The sequence below is a fragment of the Capricornis sumatraensis genome, chromosome 9 (assembly GCF_032405125.1).
Source record: "Capricornis sumatraensis isolate serow.1 chromosome 9, serow.2, whole genome shotgun sequence".
Lineage (NCBI taxonomy): Eukaryota > Metazoa > Chordata > Mammalia > Artiodactyla > Bovidae > Capricornis > Capricornis sumatraensis.
The window spans coordinates 101,095,988-101,121,545 of NC_091077.1; the positions used below are offsets into that span (position 1 = coordinate 101,095,988).

At 41.2% G+C, this 25,558-nt stretch overlaps 1 protein-coding gene across 13 annotated transcripts in view; it reads left to right on the forward strand.

Moving 5' to 3' along the window:
- PAM (peptidylglycine alpha-amidating monooxygenase) overlaps positions 1-25,558 on the forward strand; it is a 173,311-nt gene that overhangs the window by 52,706 nt on the left and 95,047 nt on the right. For all 13 annotated transcript variants that reach the window (XM_068980032.1, XM_068980033.1, XM_068980034.1 and 10 more), the window contains exons 4-6: positions 241-328; positions 14,575-14,660; positions 16,708-16,791. In XM_068980032.1, coding sequence (XP_068836133.1) covers positions 241-328; positions 14,575-14,660; positions 16,708-16,791 — 258 coding nt within the window. The remainder of the gene's footprint in view (positions 1-240; positions 329-14,574; positions 14,661-16,707; positions 16,792-25,558) is intronic.

Consider the following 25,558-nt stretch of genomic DNA (forward strand, 5'->3'; position numbering starts at 1 on the left):
TTTCAGCATCTTGTTTTCTCTTTTGCTAACTGATAGTTTACTGTCCTACTAGATTAAATGATCAAATCATGGTCATCTTAAGGAAGAAATAATGTATATAACCAGAGCATTCTGTCATAAGAGCATCAAAACATCTGTATTAGACAGCTTTTCAAAATATTGAGTGCTGGGGTCTCTTGTGACACTTGTGCACAGAAATATAACTTATATTCAAGATCATGTATCATTTTCTCTTAACAGTTGACTTCAAACCCCGTGCCAGCATGGATACTGTCCATCATATGTTACTGTTTGGATGCAATATGCCAGCGTCCACTGGAAGTTACTGGTAAGGGATGGATGGGTTCATAGTACAAAGGTGTGTAGAAAATGTATTTTTTGTTAGTACAGAGTGCATCTTTGCAAATATTTTACAGCTGATTAATAAATAGGCAGAATATTTCTTTTTTAGGAAAGAGTTGTTCCTTTGTAGCTCGTGGTTATCATGGTTCGATTTTCACAGTTCTTCAGTCTGCTGTGGCACAGCCATCAGTCTTTGTCACTGACTTAATGAATATATGCTCATTGTCAGAGATAACGTGTCAAGGTGAAGACAGCTTGTAGAGAAAGACTGAAACCGAGATGATGGATACCCTGATGTTTATTTTTTTAAGTCATGATTCAACCCAAAGAGTACCATGGATCTGTTTGTTGAGTCCTCTTATCCCATATACTGTGCTAGTTGGCCTATATACACCATTTAAAATGGAAACGAAAATTTTGGCTAAGTGTCTCTTCAAGGAGCTGTTACCCTGCTTCAGAGATGAGGAGTCTGAAGCTCAAAGAGTCAGTGACTTGCGCAAGGTAACACGGCTGGCTGGAGTCACACCAGGACTGAACCCTGGGTTGTCTGGTTCCAAATCCAAAGTTATTCCTGTTTTACCACACTGCCTCCCATTTATTCAAGTAACTGTTGCAGTTTTAGAATCTATTTTAATCACTGCGGTGAATCTTAATATCATGTCATGAACAGTCAATAAACATCTATTAAAGTGTCTGTTATATGCCAATACTGCAGCAGGTGCTGGGGGATGTTCTCAGATAAACAGATATATTTTCCGCCCCCAGAAGCTTACAGCATAATTGTGGTGAGATCTTTCCTTTCATTTTATCCTCTGGGAGTTCATGAAGATCGGTGATCTTTGAAAATAGCCGTGCATTTTCAGCCTCATATTTTGCACCTCTAGCCAGAATCACTGTTGCGTATTTAGCAGACCAGAATGACCGGTGTGTCCTGCTTTGCATTTGGAAAGGGACCGCTCTTGCTCCTGCCCCTGCATAGTCACAGAGATTGATAGACCTTTCTCTGCACGCCCTAATAGTCATCAGGCTAATTCAAGGCACACAGCAGCTACTTTCTAGCCACTTTTATAATAAACAATTGTAATATGTATTTGGAACTGTTAAAAACACAGGGCAATTAGTGGAAATCTCCATGGACCAAGTACCATCAGAGCATTTGTTAATAGTCTTAAGTTATTTGAGGAAAGGGGCGTATCGCTTAGGAAGCCAGCTCACATGACTGGGTGTATGGAAAAATGGAGTCAGCAAATCACAGTTAATACCCTGTGATATCAACATTCCAGATTTTGCTGTTTAGTAAATTTTTGTAAATAAAATCCTGGGGATTAAAAGATTATTCTGTGACAGCTTTTTCTGAATCTTGTTCAGCAAATCATGTATTCTGGTTTTTACGTTTTAAAAATATTTCTTGTGAAATGAGCGATATTTACCTTTGAATTAGAATTAGTGAAAATAGCTAGAGGGTATGTAAGCTTTTAAAATCTACTTTAGCTTGACCGTAATTCAAGAGAATGAGTGAAAAAAAGCACTGAAATGTTATCATGGCTTTAATTGTTAAGAAAAATTAAATAAAATGAACGAAGCTTGGTTCACCATTTTCATGTTCAGGGAATATCAAAACAAACATATTATTTTAACTCTTTTAAAATATTAATATCCTTAAATGTACTATTTTGAAATTAAGTTTATAAAATATATTTTCCAAAAGACTTCCAGGCTGGGGAAAAAGTTCAAAGAAAAATGTATGTGAAAGTGAAAACAGCCATTTTGAGAAAAGTAATTGCTGCAGTATTTTTTTGTTTGTTTGTTTGCTAAAATTATTACTTGGAAGGCATCATGTAGAGTAAATGTGTAATGAACTATCTAGATTCTGTTGTTAAATTATTTATTCCATGTGGGCTGGCCTTGATTTTTTCACTGTAGCAAGGGACTGACACTAGATCATTTACAGAATTCCTCTGTGCTCTAAACTTTCATAAATCTATGAATATAAATTGCATGCACATACTGAGTCAAATTGGGAAGGCATCAGTATCAGGAGTTCGAGACATGAATGAGTCATACCGGTTGACTCATCTCAAGCAGGCAGGCCACTGTGTTTTGCCATTGAGTTGCATCACTGAGTAATTAGAATTCTTAACAGCATTATACCCACATCATTTCAAATGGACTTTTAAAATCTGTCTTGCAGCCCATATTCCCTGTGAATCTATAGGTTAGTTATAATTGACGTTCTAACCATATATCATGGACAATAATTGATGCTTTTAACCAGCTCAAAGTGTTCATCTAGCATTTAAAAGTAGGATTTTTTTCCCTTCATAAATGTAGGATCTGTTTAATATGCAAGCTAGGAAATGTACTTTAAGTAAAACTGTTTAGTGACTTTGGCTTTCTCAGTCTAGCCCTATTCTCCATTTAAAAATGAGGTAGACTTTTTATCCTCCAATATTTGGCAAAATCCACGCATCTTTTTGGCTTGCCTGGTGACTCAGATGGTAAAGAATCTGCTTGCAATGCAGGAAACCCCCAGTTTGACCCCTGAGTTGGGAAGAGCCCCTGGAGAAGGGAATGGCAGCCCACTCGAGTATTTTGCCTGGAGAATCCCATGGTCAGAAGATGCTGGTGGGCTACAGTCTGTGAGGTCGAAAAGAATCGGACATGGCTGAGCGACTAACACTACCATTTAGCACATTAGAGCTCACAGCTGAACTTTTCAGTTGCTTCACAGAAACATCCCCTACACCCTACCCCTGATGCCCCTCAGGCTCAGACAGTCAGCAGATATTTTCCAACTGCTTAGCTTCTTATCCTCCCACCTGAATTATAATTCTAATAACAAAAATCTATCAGTGGCAAAAGCCTTGCATTGTTTTTCTGCATTGTCTGAGTCATGGAATTTATCACACTCATTTTACAGTTGCAAATCTATTCTTCAGTTGCTCCAAGATATAGACAGTACTTAAATGAAGATTCCCAAACTTTCACATATATTTTTGGTTATGATACCAGCAGTGGTTTTTAATGTGTAAGAACATCAAGAACTCATTCACACTCTGAGGAAATCAATTTGAGAATACAAAACTGTTTTAGTGAAAGAAGATAAAGTGAAGAGGATATTTAATACCATGATGAGATTAAAAATCCACCTTTTAAGGCAAGAGAAGGAAAATGTAAACAATTGTTTGTTTTCTGGGCCCTTTGGTCTCCCCCCTCCACTCTAGTGTGCATTGTGCACCTGCTTTGTGTATTAATCAGACCTCCCCAGTTGAAATTGGGATTAAAATACCTGGTCAGGGATAAAGACTAGTTTTTCTTCTCCTGGCAGCTGTCATGTACTTCTTTAGAAAATAACTTTCCTTTCTCAGTCCCGTCAGGGCTCACAATGACCCACAACCCACCATGTACCTGCAGACATCTTTGGTGAACTTTATGTCTAATGCCAATATATCATTTCCCTTAAAGACAGAGATTGGTATAGAACTGATGATCAGACAGTCTGGGAGATGCTGGGGCTATACCTAATGGAAATCCTGAAATACTTACTTACGAACCTTATCTATGTCACTAGCAATATTATTTGTGTTCCACCTGTTTTACAAGGTAATTGTTCATTACCCTTCCAGATATGTGCCTGAGCCTCAGATAAAACTAATGATGATTAGGCAACTTGAAACCATTCATCAAATATATAGACCTGTAAGATCAATGGTTGTAATAGTGTCACTCTAGATATGGGAAGAAGCGACAGGAGAAAACCGTTTCCTGGACTGTAACAGACAGACTAGGAAGACAGATGGGCCAGAGGCTCTGGGCTTTGGGTTACAGGGTGAGGCCCAGTAATAGCACCTTGAGAAAATGTTTTCAAGAAAATGTTTCTTGTTATCAAGAAAATGTTTTCCTGATCTGGGAATGAACATTCTGAGCATCATGGGACAAACTGGTCACAGAATGCCTCCCAAACCTTGGTGCAAATTAGGACTGAAAGAGAAGGGCTTGTAAAATAAAGAATATTGCCCACCATCCAGTTCTACGGGATTCAGGTCATTGGCCATTGCAGTCTCTCCCCTGCAGTACACCCTGAAAGGAATTCAGGGCGAAAGTCAGGACCCTTGTGAATGGTCGGGACCCTTGCGAAGTCAGGACCCCAGGAATTCAGGGCGAAAGTCAGGACCCTTGTGAAAGGTTGGGACCCTTGTGAAGTCAGGAAGCCAGGAATTCAGGGTGAAGGTCAGGACCCTTGTGAAGGGTCAAGACCCTTGCGACGTCAGGACCCCAGGCGAAGGCCCCTTGTGCTCTGGGCAAACTGGCACAACTGGCCCTCAGATAGACATTTTGGGGAGGAGGGAACTTTATGACTCAGTTTCTTGCATCCTCCCATACATAGAAAAGCATTTACAGCATTAACTAAGATGTCTGTTCCTCACGACTAGCAGCAACCTTGTCCTGAGTTGTGTGCTTGGTTGCACACACTCCCTGCAGCAAAAGCACGTATGTACTGACTGCCCCACCTACCGTTCCCAAGCAGTTCTCCGAGACTGCTTCCTGGGTTGTAAACCTCAGTGTGGCTCCAAGAATATTTTCCATTGATTTCTTAGGGTCACTACTTTTTCAACTTGTAAAAATAATTTATTTTTACGGTTTGGAAAAAATATTTTGTTCCATTTAGATTGGTTAATTTCATTAATTTAAAAATGTGTTTCTTTATTCTGTCACATATAAAATTATATAAAGAGAAAAAATGTGAAAAGGAGTGCTAAGGATTGAGTCCAACTGGAGGGGTTATAGCAAAAATTAGCGTTTTACACAGTGTCTTAGACCACCTTCTTTTACCTTGAGCCCTGTTAAACTGTTTAATTTCCTCATGGTTCTAAGTTTAATAAAGAACTCCAGTTTTTCTATTTCTTTAAGTTTTATGTGTTACATTTCTCTTTATTTTATATGAAGTTTATTTTTAATTGGAAGATAATTGCTTTACATTGTTGTATTAGGGCTTCCTGGTGGCTCAGATGGTAAAGAATCTGCCTGCAATGCAGGAGACCTGGGTTTGATCCCTGCATTAAGATTCCCTGGAAAAAGGAATGGTTACCCACTCTAGTATTCTTGCCTAGAGAATTCCACGGACAGAGAAGCTTGGTGGGCCACAATCTGTGGGGTTGCCAAGAGTCAGACAGAACTAAGTGACTAACACTTTCACTTTTCTTTAGGGCTAGGGTGAATTGAGAGAGGGACACTGAAACATGTGCGTTACCATATGTAAAATAGATAGCTAACAGGAAGTTGCTGATAACACAAGGGAGTTCATCCTGGTGCTCTGTGACACCCTAGAGGGGTGCACAGGGGGGAGAGGTGGAAGAGAGGTTCAAAGAGGGAGGGGACAAATGTATATTTACGGCTGATTCACACTGTTGTATGGTGGATTCCCTGTGATTCTTTTTTTTTTGTTGATGCCCAAAACATCAAGTTCAGATCTCCTCCCTTCTCTGTTTGTTAGCTAGGATTTCCCCCTGCTTTCACGCTAGTGTTTTATTTTCACTGCCAGCAAGTTGGCAAATAGGTGTGTGTGTGTAATAAACATTTTCCCCCGGAAATTATGAAGTCATAATTCACCCCCTGTCTTCAGGCAGCACTTTTAATATGAGGGCCAAGAGCCATTCTGATGATGTTTCACTGTGGTGCTGCCCTCCTTTGCTCTCTGTAATTGCCTCTTTCTACTGTTCATTAAAATATATTTACAGTTGTATTAAGCTTACATGAAAACAGTAGACACAGCATGAAGCAGTTTTCATTATGTAGTCATTTTAAAGTTTGTTTTTTTCACCTCTGCACATATTTCAGTCTTTTGTGTCTCATTCCAAATTAGCAGCTCACACTGGTAATGTGTCTAGTTAATTATATGCATGTGCATTTAAATTGCATACATTGATGTGAACCTTTTAATATACTGTGGGGTGGTCCCTTTATAGTTAGAGTGGGCCTGGTGCTCAATTGTAAATTAACATACCTCTTGAGGATGCACATAACCAGCTGATGGAAAAGCAGCCGCTCTGCTGGCCCATGGCAGGAAGGCAGCAGTACCTATTAGAGGGAACTCTCATCCCTTCCTTCCTAGACTTTTAAAGGAGGAGACAGCTGCATCTAGGGACCAAGGGGGAGTAATGGCCCCAGGACGAGTAAGCAGAGCAAGAGCTCGATTGGCTGGACCGCATTTGTACTTGCAGGCTTAGGTCAAAGTGCAGCAGTTCCAAGCTCCCCAGACTTGTTGGCTGATTTGGAGCCATAACTGAGCAGATACTGTCTGGGGCTTTTAGAGGTCAGTAAGTGAAAATGAGGTCAGAAAATGAGGTGCTGAAAACTAGGTAGTTTAGATATTAAAAGATGTATTCCCACTCTCCATGAAAATATGGTAAATTTTAGATCTTGGAAATTCTGTGTATCTATTCAATCCATCTAGTCAAAGCCATGGTTTTTCCAGGAGTCATGTATGGATGTGTGAGTTGGACTGTAAAGAAAGCTGAGCACTGAAGAATTGATGCTTTTGAACTGTGGTGTTGGAGAAGACTCTTGAGAGTCCCTCGGACTGCAAGGAGATCCAACCTGTCCATCCTAAAGGAAATCGGTCCTGAATATTCACTGGACGGACTGATGTTGAAACTGAAACTCCCATAGTTTGGCCACCTGATGTGAAGAGCTGACTCATTAGAAAAGACCCTGATGCTGGGAAAGATTGAAGGGGTGAGGAGAAGGGGATGACAGAGGATGAGATGGTTGGATGATGTCACCGACTCAATGGACATGAGTTTGAGTAAGCTCTGGGAGTTCATGATGGACAAGGAAGCCTGGCGTGCTGCAGTCCATGGAGTTGCAAAGAGTCAGACATGACTGAGCAACTGAACTGAACTAAGCACAGGACTTAGGGCTCAAGACAGTTTGTGACTGCAGACCCCAAGATTGTGTGTTCACAATATTGGGTGATTGAAGCAAAGGGGCTTCTTCTGTATTGCGCCTTGTACTTTGACATGATCATCTATGTTGAGTTAAAATGATTGTTTTCAGTCTTAGGAATTAATATTGGATTTGAAAACTCTTTCTAATGACGCTTATGACCAGCTACACTTTACAGATCTAAGGGTGCTTCTACGGGTTGTTAAATCTTTTTTGGAAAGAAGAATTCCGGCTGGTTAAATGAGGCTCTTTCCAGCTGTTCTAATGTGGACTCATTCTCTAGCTGAAGCGGTAGTGCTTTACCATCCTATGAAGCTTTAGCTTAAATTCCTTTCAACTGCTTCTATTTATTAACCACCTGCTGTGTTTTTTTTAAATGCCACTGTCTCCACAAGGTTACAGATGCTGATGAGGGGAGAAAGAAAAGTAGCTAAAATGCAAATATACATATAGAGAATATGTGAGACACTCTGCTTGGATACTCATTTAAATGACTGGTTTCTTTTTTAGGGGGATGTTACTTCCCAGATGAGTATGCAGCTTTGTTGCCTCCCTTATGATGATAATGGGTTTTTGGTCGAGAGTGGTATTTGCCTATGCTGACATTCGGCAGCCTCTCCGCATCCTAGCTACTTGTCATCTATAGGCTACGCAGCAAGATTCACCAGGTGCCCCTCTTTGTTTCTTTTGCCATAGTGTAGCTTCTAAAGTTTAACATACATAATATATTGTCAGTATAAATAAAAATAACAATCTTCAAAATCTGTGCCATCCTTGTTCTAAGTACTATAAAATGTGTCTTTGATTGTAGCAGCAAAGTTAGACATAAGTTGCTGCTGCTGCTGCTGAGTTGCTTCAGTCATGTCTGACTCTGTATGACCCCATTGACTGCAGCCCACCAGGCTCCCTATCCCTGGGATTCTCCAGGCAAGAACACTGGAGTGGGTTGCCATTTCCTTCTCCAGTGCATGAAAGTGAAAAGTGAAAGTCAAGTCGCTCAGTCATGTCCGACTCTTAGTGACCCCATGGACTGCAGCCCACCAGGCTCCTCCGTCCATGGGATTTTCCAGGCAAGAGTACTGGAGTGGGTTGCCACTGCCTTCTCCAGACATAAGTTACTGCTAGGCTAAAATTAATTGTATCCATTTCCTTTTCCTACTTTAAGTTTGTAATAGATTCATGTTATTTTGCACATCCAAATAGTATAAAGAATCTTCATTAAAATATAGTTGGCATCTTGCTCTAAGTTCTAGTCACCAGTGGTCATATTCCTCGGCTACTTTTTAGGTGCCTGTGTTAGAGGTGTCGATAGCAGTTCCTTAGCAACTGGTCACTTCTTAGTGGACTAGTGTCAGTTTTAATAAAATGGAATGGCATGGTTGTAACCATCTTGATGGTTTCAACAGAAACTAACATCACGTGATTTAAAACATTAGTATGTTTTCACAAGATGATTGTTTATGGTCACTAGGGTAGCAGTGTTATGTTGTTGTTCAGTCGCTCAGTCGTGTCTGACTCTTTGCCACCCCGTGGCCTGCAGCACGCCAGGCTTCCTTGTCTTTCACAATCTCCTGGAGCATGCTCAAACTCATGTCCATTGAGTCAGTGATGCCATCCAACCATCTCATCCTCTGTCATCCCCTTCTCCTCCTGCCCTCAATCTTTCCCAACATCAGGGTCTTTTCCAATGAGTCAGCTACTTTGATCCTCCATCAGGTGGCCAAAGTATTGGAGCTTCAGCCTCAGCATCAGTCCCTCCACTGGATACTCAGGATTGATTTTCTTCAGAATTGGACTGGTTTGATCTCCTTTCTGTCCAAGGGACTCTCAAGAGTCTTCTCCAACACCACAGTTCAAAAGCATCAATTCTTTAGTGCTCAGCCTTCTTTATGGTCCAACTCTCACATCCATACATGACTCCTGGGAAAAACCGTAGCTTTGACTAGACGGACCTTTGTTGGCAGAGTGATAGCTCTGCTTTGTAATGTGCTGTCTAGGTTTGTCATGGCTTTTCTTCCAAAGAGCAAGCGTCTTTTAATTTCATGGCTGCAGTCACCATCTGCAGTGATTTTGGAGCCCAAAAAAATAAAGCACAGTACAGTTACATTTAATATAGAGCTGGAACTTTGAAATGAGGGCATCTTGGGTTCAAATCTCAATTCTCCTGCTTGCTAGGTGTAATAAACATTGGTCTGTTTCCTCGTCTATAAAATGGGGCTACTAATCCTGCCTGCTTGGGCCAGCAGGAAGAGTAAGGGAGGGGGTGTAAGTAATATGGCTGGTTCAGTGCCTGGCACATAGAAGTACTTAAAAAGTGGTAACTATTATCATTATTCATTTATTAATATGATATTTGTTAACCACCCACTATGTATCAAGGGCATTCTTAGGCACTGAGAATTTGGTGTGAATAAAACACTTACACGTCTGCTCTTGTAGACTTTATAGCCTCTCTGATCTGATGATGGAGAGGGGTAGGTCAGAGTGGGGAGTGAGAGTGATGCCTGGATATTGTGATGCTATTTTTCAGACTGGTTCCTTTTAAATATTGCTTCTATTTAGCTTCTGCATTAAAATGAAAGTGTTAGTTGCTCAGTCGTGTCCAACTCTTTGCAACCCCATGGACCGTGGCTCCCCTGTCCATTGGATTCTCCAGGCAAGAATACTGGTCCTCTGTCCACGGAATTCTCTAGGCAAGAGTACTGGGGTGGGTTGCCATTTCCTTCTCCAGGGGATCTTCCCATCCCAAGGGTTGAATCCAGGTCTCCCTATTGCAGGCGGATTCTTTACCTTCTGAGAACTATCCTTCCTATTGGGCTTCCCAGGCGGTGCTAGTGGTAAAGAACCCACTTGCCAGTGCGGGATAGGTAAGAGACTCGGGTTCAATCCCTGGGTCAGGAAGATCCCTTGGAGGAGGGCATGGCAACCCATTCCAGTAATCTTGCCTGGAGAATCCCATAGACAGAGGAGCCCTATGGGCTACAGTCCATAGGGTCACAAACAGTCACACACAATGAGCAGGCATGCAGGCATCCTTCTAATTACTGTATTAATGTATACCCTGCATTGCAGGCAGATTCATTACCATCTGAGCCACCTGGAGGATTCCCTGGTTGACGTATACCCATTGCACTGAAATTCACATAGGATTTGTCTAAATTGGGAAATACGTGCTCTGGGTTTATAAAGCAGTTGATGAAATTGAATTCCTGATTCATGCTGGATGCAGTTTTGAAAAGTAAAGACATACCATATAATGTCATTGATTTTATAAGTGTTTCTTAAAGAAGCTTTCTAACTTTGGATTCATTTTCCTGTGATTCTCTTTAATACTTAATGCATTAAAATTGAAATTGAAGACCATACAGACTTAACTTTAGGGCATGCCAATTGTGTTAAAAAAAATTTTTTTTCAGACAAAGGTAGAAATGATTTATCAGTTCTGATTTTCCCTAAATAACTGGATTTTAACTAGTGTTTAACAGATAGAACCAGAGGAGTACTTTAACAGTCATTTGTGCTTTATTAGTGTAATTCAAGATGACAGGCTAGCACTTTTCAGAGCTTGGCATAGTCTGGAAATATTCATGCCATCTGAATGGTTCCCCATGGATTAGAGGTGAAAAAGTTCTACAGCAAAGATCCAAGAATCCAGAGTAGTTTTATTTTCAAATGTTAATTCTTATCATTTTTCCTATGAATACTAAGAAACCACTAGGGAGCTATGAGAATCTTTTCACAATTAATTGGTCTAATCTAGAGGAGCCTTTAGGAGAAGCCCCTAGAATTATAAGAATAAGAAACTTGATCGATGAGGCCTGAAATTACAACAGCCATTGATCAAGGGTTACTTTGCCTCCTAACCTTAATACCCTTCTTCCTCTTAATAAGAATCGTAAAAATTCTCACTAGTTTTATAGGACCCTTTTTGGAAAGTCCACATATGCAATGCTATCTTTATCTTGTTGGTCATTTTATTAATATGTAGAGAAAGTGTGACAACTGTTTTCATTTAAAATGAGAAATGTAAATTTGACCATGAAAAGGTGCAGAGTTTATCCAAACGTTCTGTTACTCTTTTATGTTATCCATTGTAGGACTCATTTCTCTTGGCCTCTTGTTTTTCCTCTTCACTTAGTCCTCTCACACATTAAGTTTTAGAATGAATTTCACTATCCCCAAGCCCTCCAGTGAGACATTCTTTACTCAACCTTGAATTATATATAATTTTTAAAAAATCATAAAATAGGATTTTAAACTCAAATCAAAGTTTGCTTTTGGAGCTCTTCTTTTACCAGACCTGAAAAGGCCATGAAATATAAAATCATTTTGTCATTTTGCAAACAAGTCAGAATTTATTTTATCTAAAATCGATGTCAGGATTACATACTCAAATTGCAACTTAGTTCGGGTACGATAGTAATCATCAAAGCTGATCTTTATAATACCATGAAGTCTCTGTGCGTCAGTCAGTCTCATAACTAGAGATATAAAGGAGGGTGACAGACAGAGCTTTGAGCCATGATGTGGCTGTGTGACCTTTTGACAGTTTCTTAAACTCTCTGAGCTTTTTCAGCTGTAAAGTATAACCTACCTGGAATGTTCTTATGAGAGTATGAGCTGCTTGGTACAAAATACCAGGCAGATGATAATTCAAAATTGCTTTTTCATATCTTAGTTAACTTTTCAACTAAAGATTTTTTAAATGTTATACTTGACAATACAATAAAACTTAGGCCAATTCAATGATCTATGTGTTTGTATATAAAAAGACTTTAGAAATGAAATTCTCCAGACATTTTGTGAATATTTACTAAATGCCTTGCAAGGCTGCAGGTGCTGGGAGTACAGGGTGACAGAGAGGAACAAAACCTCAAAGTCTACACAATCTGGTTGGAGAGGAGATAAGCAAGCCGATACTTAGGAGGCCTGCTGTCCTCAAAGAATGCAAGTTGGCGGGATTCTCATCAGAGGAAGTGTCCTTGAGGAGGAATAGTTTAATTGAATCTTGGATGAGAAAATGAGTACAAGATTGTTAGGCAGAGAGTTGGGGAAGGGGTTTTCCCAGAAGAGAGAACAGTGGGGGAGAGAGATTAGAAACTACCAGAAACTTGGCATGACTGAAAAGGGTTTTGTTTTTTTTTTCCCCCCCCTGGTGATATAACAAGGGCCCAGATCATAAAAGCCTCCTGTGTTATGCTACAATGTTTAATTTTAATTTTGGTGTTATTTTGGGGAAGTATGTGAAAGAATTTATGCCAGCAAATGACTTTAATCAAACACATAGCTTAGATATCTTTGACTTTGCTTAGAAAACTTTACTAAACCAGTTTTTTCTGGTATATTTCATTCTAGTTCTTTCTAGTCATACACTGACCTGACTTTCATATCAGAGGAAACAATTATCTTGTTTAACCTGAGACTGGCATCACATGGATGTTAGGCACTTGCATATTTATGACCTTTCTTGAAAACTGTGAAAATTGCCATGCAGATCTTTAAATTTTAGTAGCTCCCAGCAGTGAAATACCAAGTACACCACATCTGACAATCTCATTTCTTAATCTATTATAGCGTGAGGCCACGGAGGGAAATTCTGCTCTTGGGTACCATCCAACACCCCAAGCGTTTTAGCACAGTTGGCACAAGGCTGTCACAGACACTTGTTCCAATGCACGTCTCATGTGGTGAGGCTGCTTCATCATAAGTATATTGTTCTTGACAGTGAACAGTAAGAAACCACTGGTGGACGTGTTTTACACTGCATGTCACCCAGTTTCTTTCTGCAGCCTGATTTAGAGACGCAAGAACATTTGCTCAACATAGCCTTATGGAGACGTCCTGGTTCTGTGGCCTTGATTCAGACAAGTAACAGTCGTCTGCATGTCCTGCCTGTCGTCTGCCCCCACTTCTGGCTGTAAGCAGGAAGCACGTTAGGAATCTCAGCCACTGAGGATGGCTTGGGTGTTCTCTGGGATTCTAGGCTTAGTTTCTGACCTGTTTAGGAAACCTTCACTTCCCTTCCAGGCCATAGGCAGTGCAATTTTTCTCCTGTGTGAGCCAGCCTCCCAGCCAAGAAGCATTTTCCTCGTCCTTGTCCTTGACAGTCCTCGGATCTGCCTAAATTCCTGACTCTGACCTTGCTTGGTGCCAGTTTCTCAAGACACAAATCTATAAAAGCAACATGAAAGTATCACGTAACAGTGTTTTGAACAAGTCAAATTATATAACAGAACCAACTAAGAGATGTCATGTCATGGGGAAAAAATGTGTGGTTTGGAGTCAAGACAGCCTGCCATTTGTGAAACTGGATCTCCCAGATAGATACCAACGTGCTGGTTACTGCGCTGGTGTCTTACACGTGTCACCGCCACAGCGCATCAGGGAGGTTTCCACGCAGAAACCAGGCCTTTGAGGGCTGGTGCGCGTGTCCCGGGTACATGCCTTTTACGGGGAGGCTGTGGGATTCAGCTCCAGATACATCTTTCTGCTTGTGCTTCTTTGACCGTGCAATGCTGTCTCTCAAAAGTGTCTTTAGATAAAGTGAATGTTTTACTAAATAATGCATTACCCTGGTATAGTGCTTTGAGGTTTATGAAGTACTTTCATTTATGTATCATTTGATTTACAGAACAATTCTGGGGTAAGTATAACGATCCCTGTTTCACAAGACAGAAAACTGAGGCTCTGTAAGGTTAAGTGATTTGAAGCAATTTATAAATGGCGAAACCAGTATTCATAAACTTTAGAAAGAGCCACAAGAACTGTCGGTGGGGTGTGCTTGCATTGTTCCCCCTGCTAAGGGTAGACATTGTGTCCTGCTTGTTTCTGTGGCCAAAAGCCTATTAATTACACTGATCCCCGAATGGGAAGTGCGTATGTTGTTTTAGTCCAGTTCCAGATTTCCACTGCGTTAGCTTTGGTTTACACACTCTTCGTGTAATGCTTACTTTTCTACCTGAGTACCTCGAATACATTCCAAGGATGGACATACTGAATATATATCTGCCTCACAGGACTGTTTCACATTGGGCAACTAACAAACAAATTTCCCTTTATATGTGCTTGTTTTCACATATAAAACTGTTCTTTGCTCCAGCCTTCATTACGATCTTAAAGCTGATGTGGCTATGATGATGGTGTATTGATGGTGTTTAATGATGGTGTATTGTACTTTTCTTGACTTTAGTTACAAATACCTTCCTCTCCCCGCTCCTCCCGTGAGGAGAGATCTATGCATTTTAGTAGCTGACTCTTTCCTTACAGTTACTTTATTTTCTTCTTCAGGTTTTGTGATGAAGGCACCTGTACAGATAAAGCCAATATTCTCTATGCCTGGGCAAGAAATGCTCCCCCAACGAGACTCCCCAAAGGTATACCTGAGGCCTCTTGGATATTCTTATATTAAGCTGCTTAGTTTTTTATTCCAAAGTATTTTTTGTTATATGTTCTTTCCAACAGCTGTTGGCCAAGTTCTATGTTGTAATTTCACACTAAAAAAGTGCCCTTACTACCTGCTTTGTATTGAATAGGTTTCATTTAGGTAGTTATTCTTCCTCTGCCTGTCTTTGGTAAGTAATTTGCTCACACGACAGTTTAGATAGAATTAGAAAATAGCTGAGTATACCTCAGATCACCTTTGGCCGGAGGCACATTGGTTCTTGACAGCAGGAGCATTCCATGAGCCAGGAGAGCCAGGAATTAAGTAAATCGCCATTTCAGCAAACAGATTTTTTTTTAAAATAGTTCTGGAGCCTGGCTACTTAATGTGATGCCAAACCTCAGCTGGCTCCCTGAGTTCCCCTCTAAACTGTTCATAGCATCCAGGATGTGAGAGATTTACCAGAGTCCCCTTTATTACTGAGATCTCTCTTAGGATCAGAGTGAACGTGCAGTCCTGATTCCAGAAGGACTGCCGTGGTTCAGGGATGGAGGGGTAGCATCTTTCAGTGCCTCCCTAACTGCTGCCTGCACTAATTTTTAATTTCTTAAATCTTTTTAGACAGCTTTAAAGGTTACCTTCTATTTATAGTTAGTACAAAATATTGCCTAAATTCCTCTTGTCATGTAAGACTTGAGCCTTGAGCCTCTCTGCAGCCCTACATTTTGATGTCTGTTTTGCTTTACTTCAAATGAGTGCTAGAATCCTCTCTAGAGTTTTTTCAAGCTGCTGCTGCTGCTGCTAAGTCGCTTCAGTCATGTCTGACTCTGCGCGACCCCATAGACGGCAGCCCACCAGGCTCTCCCGTCCCTGGGATTCTCCAGGCAAGAACACTGGAGTGGGTTGCCATTTCCTTCTCCAATGCATGAAAGTGAAAAGTGAAAGTCAAGTCACACAGTCGTGTCCAACTCTTAGCGACCCCATGGACTGCAGCCCACCAGGCTCCTCTGTCCCTGGTATTTTCCAGGCAAGAGTACTGGAATGGGGTGCCGTTGCCTTCTCTGTTTTCCAGACAGCCACTACCAAACAAAGTTCAGAAACTAATAGGTAGGTTTGTCATAAATTTGTTGATGTTTTTAAGATACATTAGCAGAGAAGGTAAGACTCTTTTTTTCTCTATCTGTAAATATTTTCTCTGCAGAGTTTTTTGTTTTTGTTTTTGTTTTTTTTTAGCTTACTAGCAAACTCTGCTAGTAAGACTCTTAAGAACCCTTCAGATTCCAATAATTTATTGACATTGTAATCTAGTAAGTAGTTGGTTTCTTCAGTGATATTTTTGCACAAAAATACAAACATTTTTGTTTTCTCATGGGAAAAAAACAATTCCCCTGAGATGATCTTAAGAAGTCTAATTCCCTGTATCCAAAGTAAAAATGGATATGTAAGTAAGTGAAAGTCACTCAGTCCTGTCCAACTCTTTGCGACCGCATGGACTGTAGCCCACCAGGCTTCTCTGTCCTTGGAATTCTCCAGGCCAGAACACTGGAGTAGGTAGCCGTTCCCTTCTCCAGGGGATCTTCCCAACCTAGGAATCGAACTGGGGTCTCCTGCATTGCAGTCTGTTTCTTTACCAGCTGAGCTACCAGGGAAGCCCAAAAATGTGTATAAGTATATGCAAAACAAAGTGAAATAATAGGTTTGTGCGTGTCTGTTACGTAATCAGCAAGGACAGAATTTCGTTTTCTTTATTTTGTTTTGTTTCTTGAAAAATGAATGAGTTGTCCTCTTAAAGTATAAGTGATTACACTAGTTCTGGAGTAGAGACTACAAATAGACTTCCATCAGAGTTTTGAGGAGAAATAATAGATTATATCAGAGATTTTCATTGAACAGCTAGTTTATTGTTATTTTCATCTAATTGCATATGTTACATACTATTTTCTTTCCATTTGGATTTCATAGATCAGCAACCTTTGACTAGCTCTATTTTAGAGTTCCATTTCTAAAATACAAATTTATCTTCTTTTGAAAATCTTCAGGTGTTGGATTCAGAGTTGGAGGAGAGACTGGAAGCAAATACTTTGTACTCCAGGTACACTATGGGGATATTAGTGCTTTTAGAGGTAAGTTTTGAAATGTTGAAACTAAGCTCAACTTTCATTACTATATTGTTTAAACTATATGCACTAACTATTACCTATGTAATAAAATGAAGAATTAACTATACTCTCTGCCCACTAGGAAACAGTGTCTAGTGCAGCCTAGAAGCTGCTTCTGTGTCCTGGAATTTGGGACTATTGGAGTGAAAAGTGTTAGTCAGTCACTCAGTCGTGTTTGACTCTGCTGCCCCGTGGACTGGGGACCTCCAGGCTGGAATAGTGGAGTGGGTTGCTATTTCCTTCTCCTTGGGATCTTCCCAACCCTGCAGCTCTGCATTGCAGGCAGAGTCTTTACCGTTTGAGCCACCAGACATGAGTTTTGTTTGAAAGTTACAGTCTCTTACACACATTTTCTCTCATTCATCCTACTGTGCTTTCTCTTACACTGACTTCAGGGTTCTCTTCCTTTCCAGAGTATTATCTTATCCACTGTTTCCTACTAAGAGGTTCCTTCTAAGCAGCAGCATCAGAAAGAATAGAGACTAGTAATTAATTTCTGTTCCTAGAAGCAAGTCACTGGAGAGTCACTGGGTTTCGTGATGGCAGGGAAGTTCTCAGACACGCGGGTTCACGTCAGTGCTGTCTGTAATCTACACTTGCCTCTTATCTGTTGTCAACTCCACTGATGTTCAGACCCCTCCCTGTCCACAGAGGCTTCTGAGTATTGCCTGGGACTCTAGTTGGTCCACCTGTATGACTAGGCACTTTGCTTGAGTGCTCCTTTTCTTTCTATAGAATCTTTAACATGAGGATGGGGCCCTGTTGCCAAGGCAGCCGAGACCGTAATTATCACTCCTTCTGCTGCATTTAATCAAACCCCAGCTGCATTCCAGGTTCACACTTTGGTGTTCACAGGAGGGCAAACATTAAGCAGTCTTCTTGGCGTGTCAGCCTTCCCCTTGCCTTGCCGACATACGTGTTTTCTCGAGTTCTCTAATTCAACATTGTATTTCTACTAACTAACCTCATACATTCTGCTCTCTAGATACATTAGCTTTCTATCCATCAACGAAGTGTAGAAGTACTGTGTCCACCTCCGCCTATGAAACACCCCCAAGGCCTTTGCTGAGCTAGCACCCCGTGGTGAGGGTGTCCACAGGTTCACAGCATCAGGGCTGGGACAATAAATACAGTCTTCCTCTGGAAAAGGATGTTGGAAAGAATAAATTTAAATCAACTATGTGCTTCAGTTAAAATTTTTAGAAAGAATAAATTTATATAATAAAATTATAATTAGTATTGCCATCAGATGTATTATCAATTAAACAAGCTCCTGTGGACCAGCTCATGAGCCTAACTTCCAAGTAAAACCCGTTTTATATTTAAAGTATGCTGTGAGTTATATATAAATAGCTTTCCATTTTTGGAACAGAACCTAAAATCTTACGTTGTTAATTATAGCACTGAGCCAAGGTTTTGTTGAAAACAGAGGAATAAATAATGTTTGAGTTTGAGGAACAAACACACAAATTTACTGCTCTAAAATTTGCCAGGTGGGTATCAGGGGAACAGGCTGATTCTAAGACTGCTGACTTCCAAAGCATTGACAAGACTATTATTTTCCCAAAGAAATAGGGAGGGCTTTCCCCAGTCACCACAACTAGAGTAGTTGGTCATACCCCACAGCCCTCCACCCTCAAATCTATCCTCTATAGAACTCTAGACTTTCAGCCTAATTCCTCTGAGCTTCGTAGTACTTCCTTATAGATACTGCACTGATACCCCCAGGGCAAAGGGAAAATACATATTATACTAGTTTTCAAAACATATTACTATAATAATTTAATTTAACTTATTACTGATGAAGAATTACTTTTGTTTTGTAATTTATGTTCAATTTGGGATCATGAAAAAGTACTGATGTTTAATTTATAAATATATCATTATTTACTATAAGGGACTGGAAACTTTTATACTAGTTTTTCATTTTTCACTTTTCTGAGAAACGTTTTTCAAAGAGATAGTACATATGAGGTAGGAAGATTACTGGTCCTATACCTTACAGATCTTATAATAATGTAATAGAAACGTAAACAAAAAATTTCACCCATGTAATTCATTCAGTAGCATTAGATACTATCTTGTGCCTTAAGCTATACATGGATGGCTTAGAATAGCAAGTAAACAACATGAGAAAATACCAAATCTCACTAAAATAACAAGGGAGCATTTTGCATTTATGCTTAATTGGGTGTGAGTGCAGGTTGAATTATAAAACCCAGGGCTGCCAGGGTTTAGATGAATATGCTACAGTTTGGGGAGCTCTGTGAATTAGTGCAGTGTTTTGGAAGGCAGCTTTATCATATTGTATACATTTTATATAAAACATTAAAATCTTGCTTTAGGCTTCTGTCTTCAACTAAAGGAAGGGTTTTGTTGGATTTTTTTGGTTTTGTTTTCTAAGGAGCTACCTACCCACAGTTATTTATATACCATTATCTAGTAATATGAAAACCTGGAAAGTTAATGAAAGACCCTTAATAGGGGACTAATTAAATAAATGGTATAACAACAAAAAATAGCAACTCATAAATTTTTATACAGACTACATAAAGCCATAGATATGCTTGTATGTTTTCAAGGGTTATAAGGAACAGGGAATAAAAGGAAGCCGTCAGTAAGCTGAAAGACAGGATTGTGTGATTTTTTTTCCTCTTTACAATGTTATAATTATCTTCATGTTTTTAAATTCTTCTAATATAAACACTATGTTAAGTATCTGCCAGTTAGCACACTATACTTCTACTCATACCCTCCTAATTTAAAAAAAAGTGTTAAAGTAAATCTCTATGTGCCTGATTAACTATAAGAAGTGACTTATACTTTAAAAAGATTCTGTATAGTGATCTCACAGTTATTGCCAGATGAATCAAGAAGTGGAATTGTAGCATCATATCTTTTAATAATTAAAAATGAATTATATATGTTCTATATATGTATACATATATACATAATCATCTTAGTGAAGATTCGAACTTTATGTTAAAACTATTAATGATATTTTTTAGAATATAAATTATAAATCAAAAGCAGATTAGCACCACAAGGAAATCACTGCACTCTGCTGAAAAGTGAGAAAATGTTTGGTTTAAGCGTATGAGCATTTTTCTACACAAGGAAGGTCTTAGAGACTTGGGAAGCCCTGTGTGTATTAGTCGCTCAGTCGTGCCCGACTCTTTGCAACACCATGGGCTGCAATCCACCAGGTTCCTCTGTCCATGAGATTTTCCAGGAAAGGATACTGGAGTGGGTTGCCATTTCCTTCTCCAGGGGATCTTCCCAACCCAGGGATCGAACCCGGGTCTCCTGCACTGCAGGCAGATTCTTTACCGACTGAGCTACAACACAAGGAAGGTTTTAGAGACTTGGGAAGCCTAGGCCATGTCTTTAATCATGCATCAGCAGTGAAGGTAAAGTGTCTTCTGATGTTTATTGGAGAACATGCCTTGAAGCCAGCTGGGTGCGTCTTGGACTGGGATGTCTAGTAGTGGGAAAAGATTGATCTGCAGGATCGCCTGAAATATTTGTTTTGGTTTGGTTTTTTGTTTTAGAAGTAGAGCAGAATGTGAAGCTGTAAAAGCAACAGTTAAAAGGGCCCAACTTCATTAGATGCTACGCCAGTCTTACGTCAGATCTGGGCTAGTGTGGGGTGTGTTGATCTTCCTGCCCCGAGGAGTCTAGTACATTCTCGCAGGAGAGACCAGCACAGGAGCAGGACGTTTTTAGGCAGAAGTAGAAATGCATCCCAGACACAGGGGCTGTGGGGTGGCCAGCGGGCAGGTCTGCCTGGAAGGGCAGGGGGATGGTGTCTGGGAAAGACTTCTTAGAAGATGGAGCCTTTGCAAGGATTCACACTGCAGATGGGGACTGCAGCCATGAAACTAAAAGACGCTTGCTCCTTGGAAGGAAAGTTATGACCAACCTAGACAGCAAATTAAAAAGCAGAGACATTACTTTACAACAAAGGTCCATCTAGTCAAGGCTATGGTTTTTCCAGTGGTCATGTATGGATGTGAGAGTTGGACTGTGAAGAAAGCTGAGTGCTGAAGAATTGCTGCTTTTGAACTGTGGTGTTGGAGAAGGCTCTTGAGAGTCCCTTGGTCTACAAGGAGATCCAACCAGTCCATCCTAGAGGAGGTCAGTCCTGGGTGTTCATTGGAAGGGCTGATGCTGAAACTGAAACTGCGATACTTTAGCCACCTGATGCGAAGAGCTGACTCATTGGAAAAGACCCTGATGCTGGGAAAGATTGAAGGTGGTAGGAGAAGGGGACAACAGAGGATGAGATGGTTGAATGGCATCACTGACTCAATGGACATGAATTTGAGTAAACTCTGGGAGCTCGTGATGGACAGGGAGGCCTGGCGTGCTGTGGTCCATGGGTCTCAAACAGTTGGACACGACTGAGCAACTGAACTAAACTGAACTGACATGGTAATCAGGAGCCTACAGTCAGGTGGGGGCTGGGAGGAGACGTGTTCCAGATGGAGTAAAAGTGTGTGCATGGATTTGGGGTGAGGAGCCTCAGGCCCACCAGGAATTCTTGGCAACAGCCTTACTGGAGTGTGAAATGCCAAGGGACAAGTGGCAAGAAATGAGGAGAGAGCTGACAGGTGGGGACCCGACCTCACAGATCCTGTTAGGGCTGTTCTGAAACCACTCAGCGTGCTTCCCAGTGGTAACCTGATCAGATTTTCACTTGGGTCCTGGGCTTGAGTGCATGACAAAGCCCCCAGCCTTACAAAGAAAGATTGGGGCGTTAGGAGGCCAGGGCGGGCCTGGATGGGGCTCTGGAAGGCCAGAATGAGTTTTTTTGTTTGTTTGCTTTTTTAATGTAAGCTTTAATTTTTTCTTTTTTTTTTTAGAAAGTAATGTTCTGTAGAAAACAGAATGTAACCCCATTAGAACTGCATGTCCAGTACAAGCATAGTCTTTGGTTACATAATCAAACTCTAAGACCAGATGGCCTGGCAATGATAATAATCATTTTATTATCCTCACCGAGTTTCTAAACCTCTCTGCTTTCCTCGTCTGTAAAGTGGGATCATAGCGTCTGACTGAAGCTATCTGGTAAGCACTCCGTGTTGGCCGCTCTCATAGTTTCTATAACAGGCTTTAAGGTGAGATAAATTCCCGTAAAGGCCACCTTTTGTCCTGATTACCCATAATATAAAGAATATGTGGGTTACTCTTCAAGGGTATCAGCATTTCTTGTTATATTTAGACACAGAACTGTGTTTATGTTGGTCACAGTGCCAGTGGAGGTTTCCTAGCGGAGCCCGCTTCCTGCTCCCCACAGGAGCTCAGTCGTACAGAGGTAATCTACAAGACCGAGTCCCCTGCCCTTAAGGAAATTAAAATAGCGGAAACTAGAGATTCCTCCTGTTCCTCTTTCTTTCTTTAGTTTTTTCATTGCCAAATTTTTTCTAAATAACGTCTTATTCCCACAGAGAAAATTCTCCTGAGATTGTTGCAGAAACTTGCCACTTTTCTTCTAGATGTTTTGGCCCAAGGGAATCTTAAGAGACCTGGGCCTGTTCTTTGCAGAGTTTCTGGCATTAGCTTACTTGTCTCCAACAATAACTCTTCATTTCTCAAATCAGAAAACTCTTGCACTGACCACTCAAGTTGGAGCTGATATAAAAAGGAGGCAAGAATTTATTCCCAGGTGCCTTAACTCTGACTGTCTTTGACTTGACAGAATTTCCAAGCTATAAACTATTCGTCCCTAAGTGCTTGGTGCTTATAAGAAAACTGACAGGTATTATCAGGGATAGAGATCACACACACACACACACACACACACACACACCCAGAGCTTGCTTCTACCCCTTCCTTACAACCCTCAAAGTGCACCTATGTATTAGCATTTTCCTGGGAGCACAGCAGAAAGGTTCATTTTCCTTAGAGTGTTTAATGCTTATTTTCTAAATGAGGTGAATGAAGCCTAGGGCTCCTGTTTTCAATGCTCCATTATATAAGAGTGAGCTCTGAGAAGTTTCATCTCCAAATATCTGAAGTTATATTAATAAAAATCACAAAATCCTAGCTGGAACCCTTAAAAAACAAAGCATTTTCGGTAACCAAGCTTTCCAGAAAAATAAGATTTTAACACTGTAAGTACCATAATCTTGAAACATTTTGGACAGAAATCTTTCCCAAATATATTATGCGTCTCATCAAAGTGAAACAGGTGGCAGATGTTACGTACCTGATGCTCTGCCCAACACAGCAGACTGGCAATAAATGTTAGGTTATTCTTATCCTTTTGGGGGGTATCATCATTCGGGGCTATCACTCTGGATAACTACTGTACAATAATTTCCTCCCACATTTTAGGAGTAGACACAGATTTTTCGTGTTACTGGGCTTCTTGCCTTCTTCTGTCTGTTTCTATTTGATGTAGTCTCCTCAGTTGTCAAGCTACCGCTTCAACTCGTTTTGATTCAGACAGAGCAGTGCATGGAGGCGAAGATGAATGAGAAGGAAAGTCTCCCCTCATCCGGTGAGGGCAAATAAAAATAAAACAGTAACTGTGATCCCCGGAGCTGGTACAGTCAGTGCAGTAAGAGATGGGGGTGAGAAGCAAACAAGACCACACCTTGTTCAGAAAAAGATTCTGTGTTCCCAGACTGATCTCCTCTAGGCATCCTTCTCTCGCGTTCTAAATTGACGATGTGGAATCTCGGCAGCCAAGTTTTATATAATTGTAAATTTAGAGTAAACAGACTCTGAATTGAAACCCTTAGAGGGCATTCTTTGAATAAAATCATGGGAACACCGGTGCCTGGACCTGGTAGCCTTCAGATTTGATTTCTTCTTGCCTTCGTGTGTTGTTCCGTCCTGGCTGTGATCCGTTGCCGTGTGGTTTCCCTGGTGACTCAGATGGTAAAGAATCCGCCTGCAATGTAGGAGACCCAGATTCAATCCCTGGGTTGGGAAGATCCCCTGGAGAAGGGAATGGCTACCCACTCCAGTATTCTTGATAAAAATTCCATGGACAGAGAGGAGCCTGGCACGGTACAGTCCATAGGGTCGCAAAGAGTTGGGCACGACTGCACGACCAACACTTGCACTTTTCTGCGTAGCTTAGTTCCAGACAGGTGGGTGTTATTAGACATAGGCGTTAGTAGACATGCGTCACGCATTTATGAAATGCACACTCTGTGCTCACACGTGCACACACAGAGGCTTCCTTTTCACCACAACCGAGGCAGTGGCAGAGTGAGCATGAGGTACAGGGGACAGTGGCAGGGAGAAGGGAAAACAGAGGACCCTGGAGGAATTCTGATTCCACGGAGACTCCTGCCGTTTATCTGCCTCTTACAAAACTACTGCTGGCAAGCTGTTGGAAAAAGCTTTGAAATTGTGAGCCCAGGAAAAATCCCTTGCTAATGCATTTTTGAACAAGGCGGAGCATAGATCAGTGGCAGGGCAGCTGCACTTCAAATTATGTCATTGCAGTAGAACGCTTTTGAACCGTGGTGTTGGAGAAGTCTCTTGAGAGTCCCTTCGACTGCAAGGAGATCCCACCAGTTCATCCTAAAGGAAATCAGTCCTGAATGTTCATTGGAAGGACTGAGGCTAAAGCTGAAACTACAGTAATTTGGCCACCTGATGCGAAGAGCTGACTCATTTGAAAAGACCCTGATGCTGGGAAAGATTGAAGGTGGGAGAAGGGGACGATAGAGGATGAGATGGTTGGATGGCGTCACCAATTCAATGGACATGGGTTTGAGTAAACTCTGGGAGTTGGTGATGGACAGGGAGGCCTGGCGCTGCAGTCCATGGGGTCGCAGAGAGTCGGACACGACTGAGCGACTGAACTGAACTGAGTAGAAGACTACTCTGGCTTCAGTGGAAGCACTGAAATGCTCTCGACTCCTGTTTCCTGATTGAGGATCTGCTGGGACTCTGGTGGAAGGCCGCTCCCCGTGCTTCCTGCACTGTCTTCTCTCTCAATCTGTTGAAGCAGCTTCCTCCTGTGTGCTTTCCAGGGAGACACACCATGCCTGCTTTTACTCTCTCCCCTGCAAAGTGAGGGTTACTGTGGCTCGGGGTATTTAAACCCACGTATTTTCAAGAGTTCTGGGTGACTTTCCATGTGTAAGAATCTCCCTTGAAATTCCGAATGGGGATAGGGTGATTAAAGCTTCCCCTCCCCAAGGAGAAGCCTGAAAACTGTTGTCTCTATATCGAAGGAGATGGAGATGACCCCTTTCTAGCATTCAGCCTGGCTTTCTCTAAATAAGACCCTGACATGCACATGTTCCAGCAGTCCTGATCCCTTCTGGCATATAGGAGGTTAGTTCTCAATGTGATCTTTTTCCCCAGGGTGCACATGTTTCCAAGTTCAACTCCAGGGACAGCAGCACCCGTGGTTCCAGGAAGGGTGCTCTTGACCTCAGTTTCCCTTTTCACTCTCAACCCTGGGATTCCCATGCCATTCAGCAAGTCTCCTTTCTTCCTTCCCACCTCTCATTTTCTGTTTCTCTAATATTCTTTGAGGTAGGGGCCCAAACTTTCATGCACATGCTTTGGGAAACATGCCATTTGGAATTAAGAACATTAAACCCTTTTGAAAGATATTCAAGCACAGAAATCATATATTACATTATGTCACCTTTGGGAGTCTGAGACCCTGTCCCTAGTCAAATATGCTAAGATTCCTTTAACACAATGTTCAGGTGGTCACACTGCGAGGGTTAAAGACAGACAATAAGTAGCATCA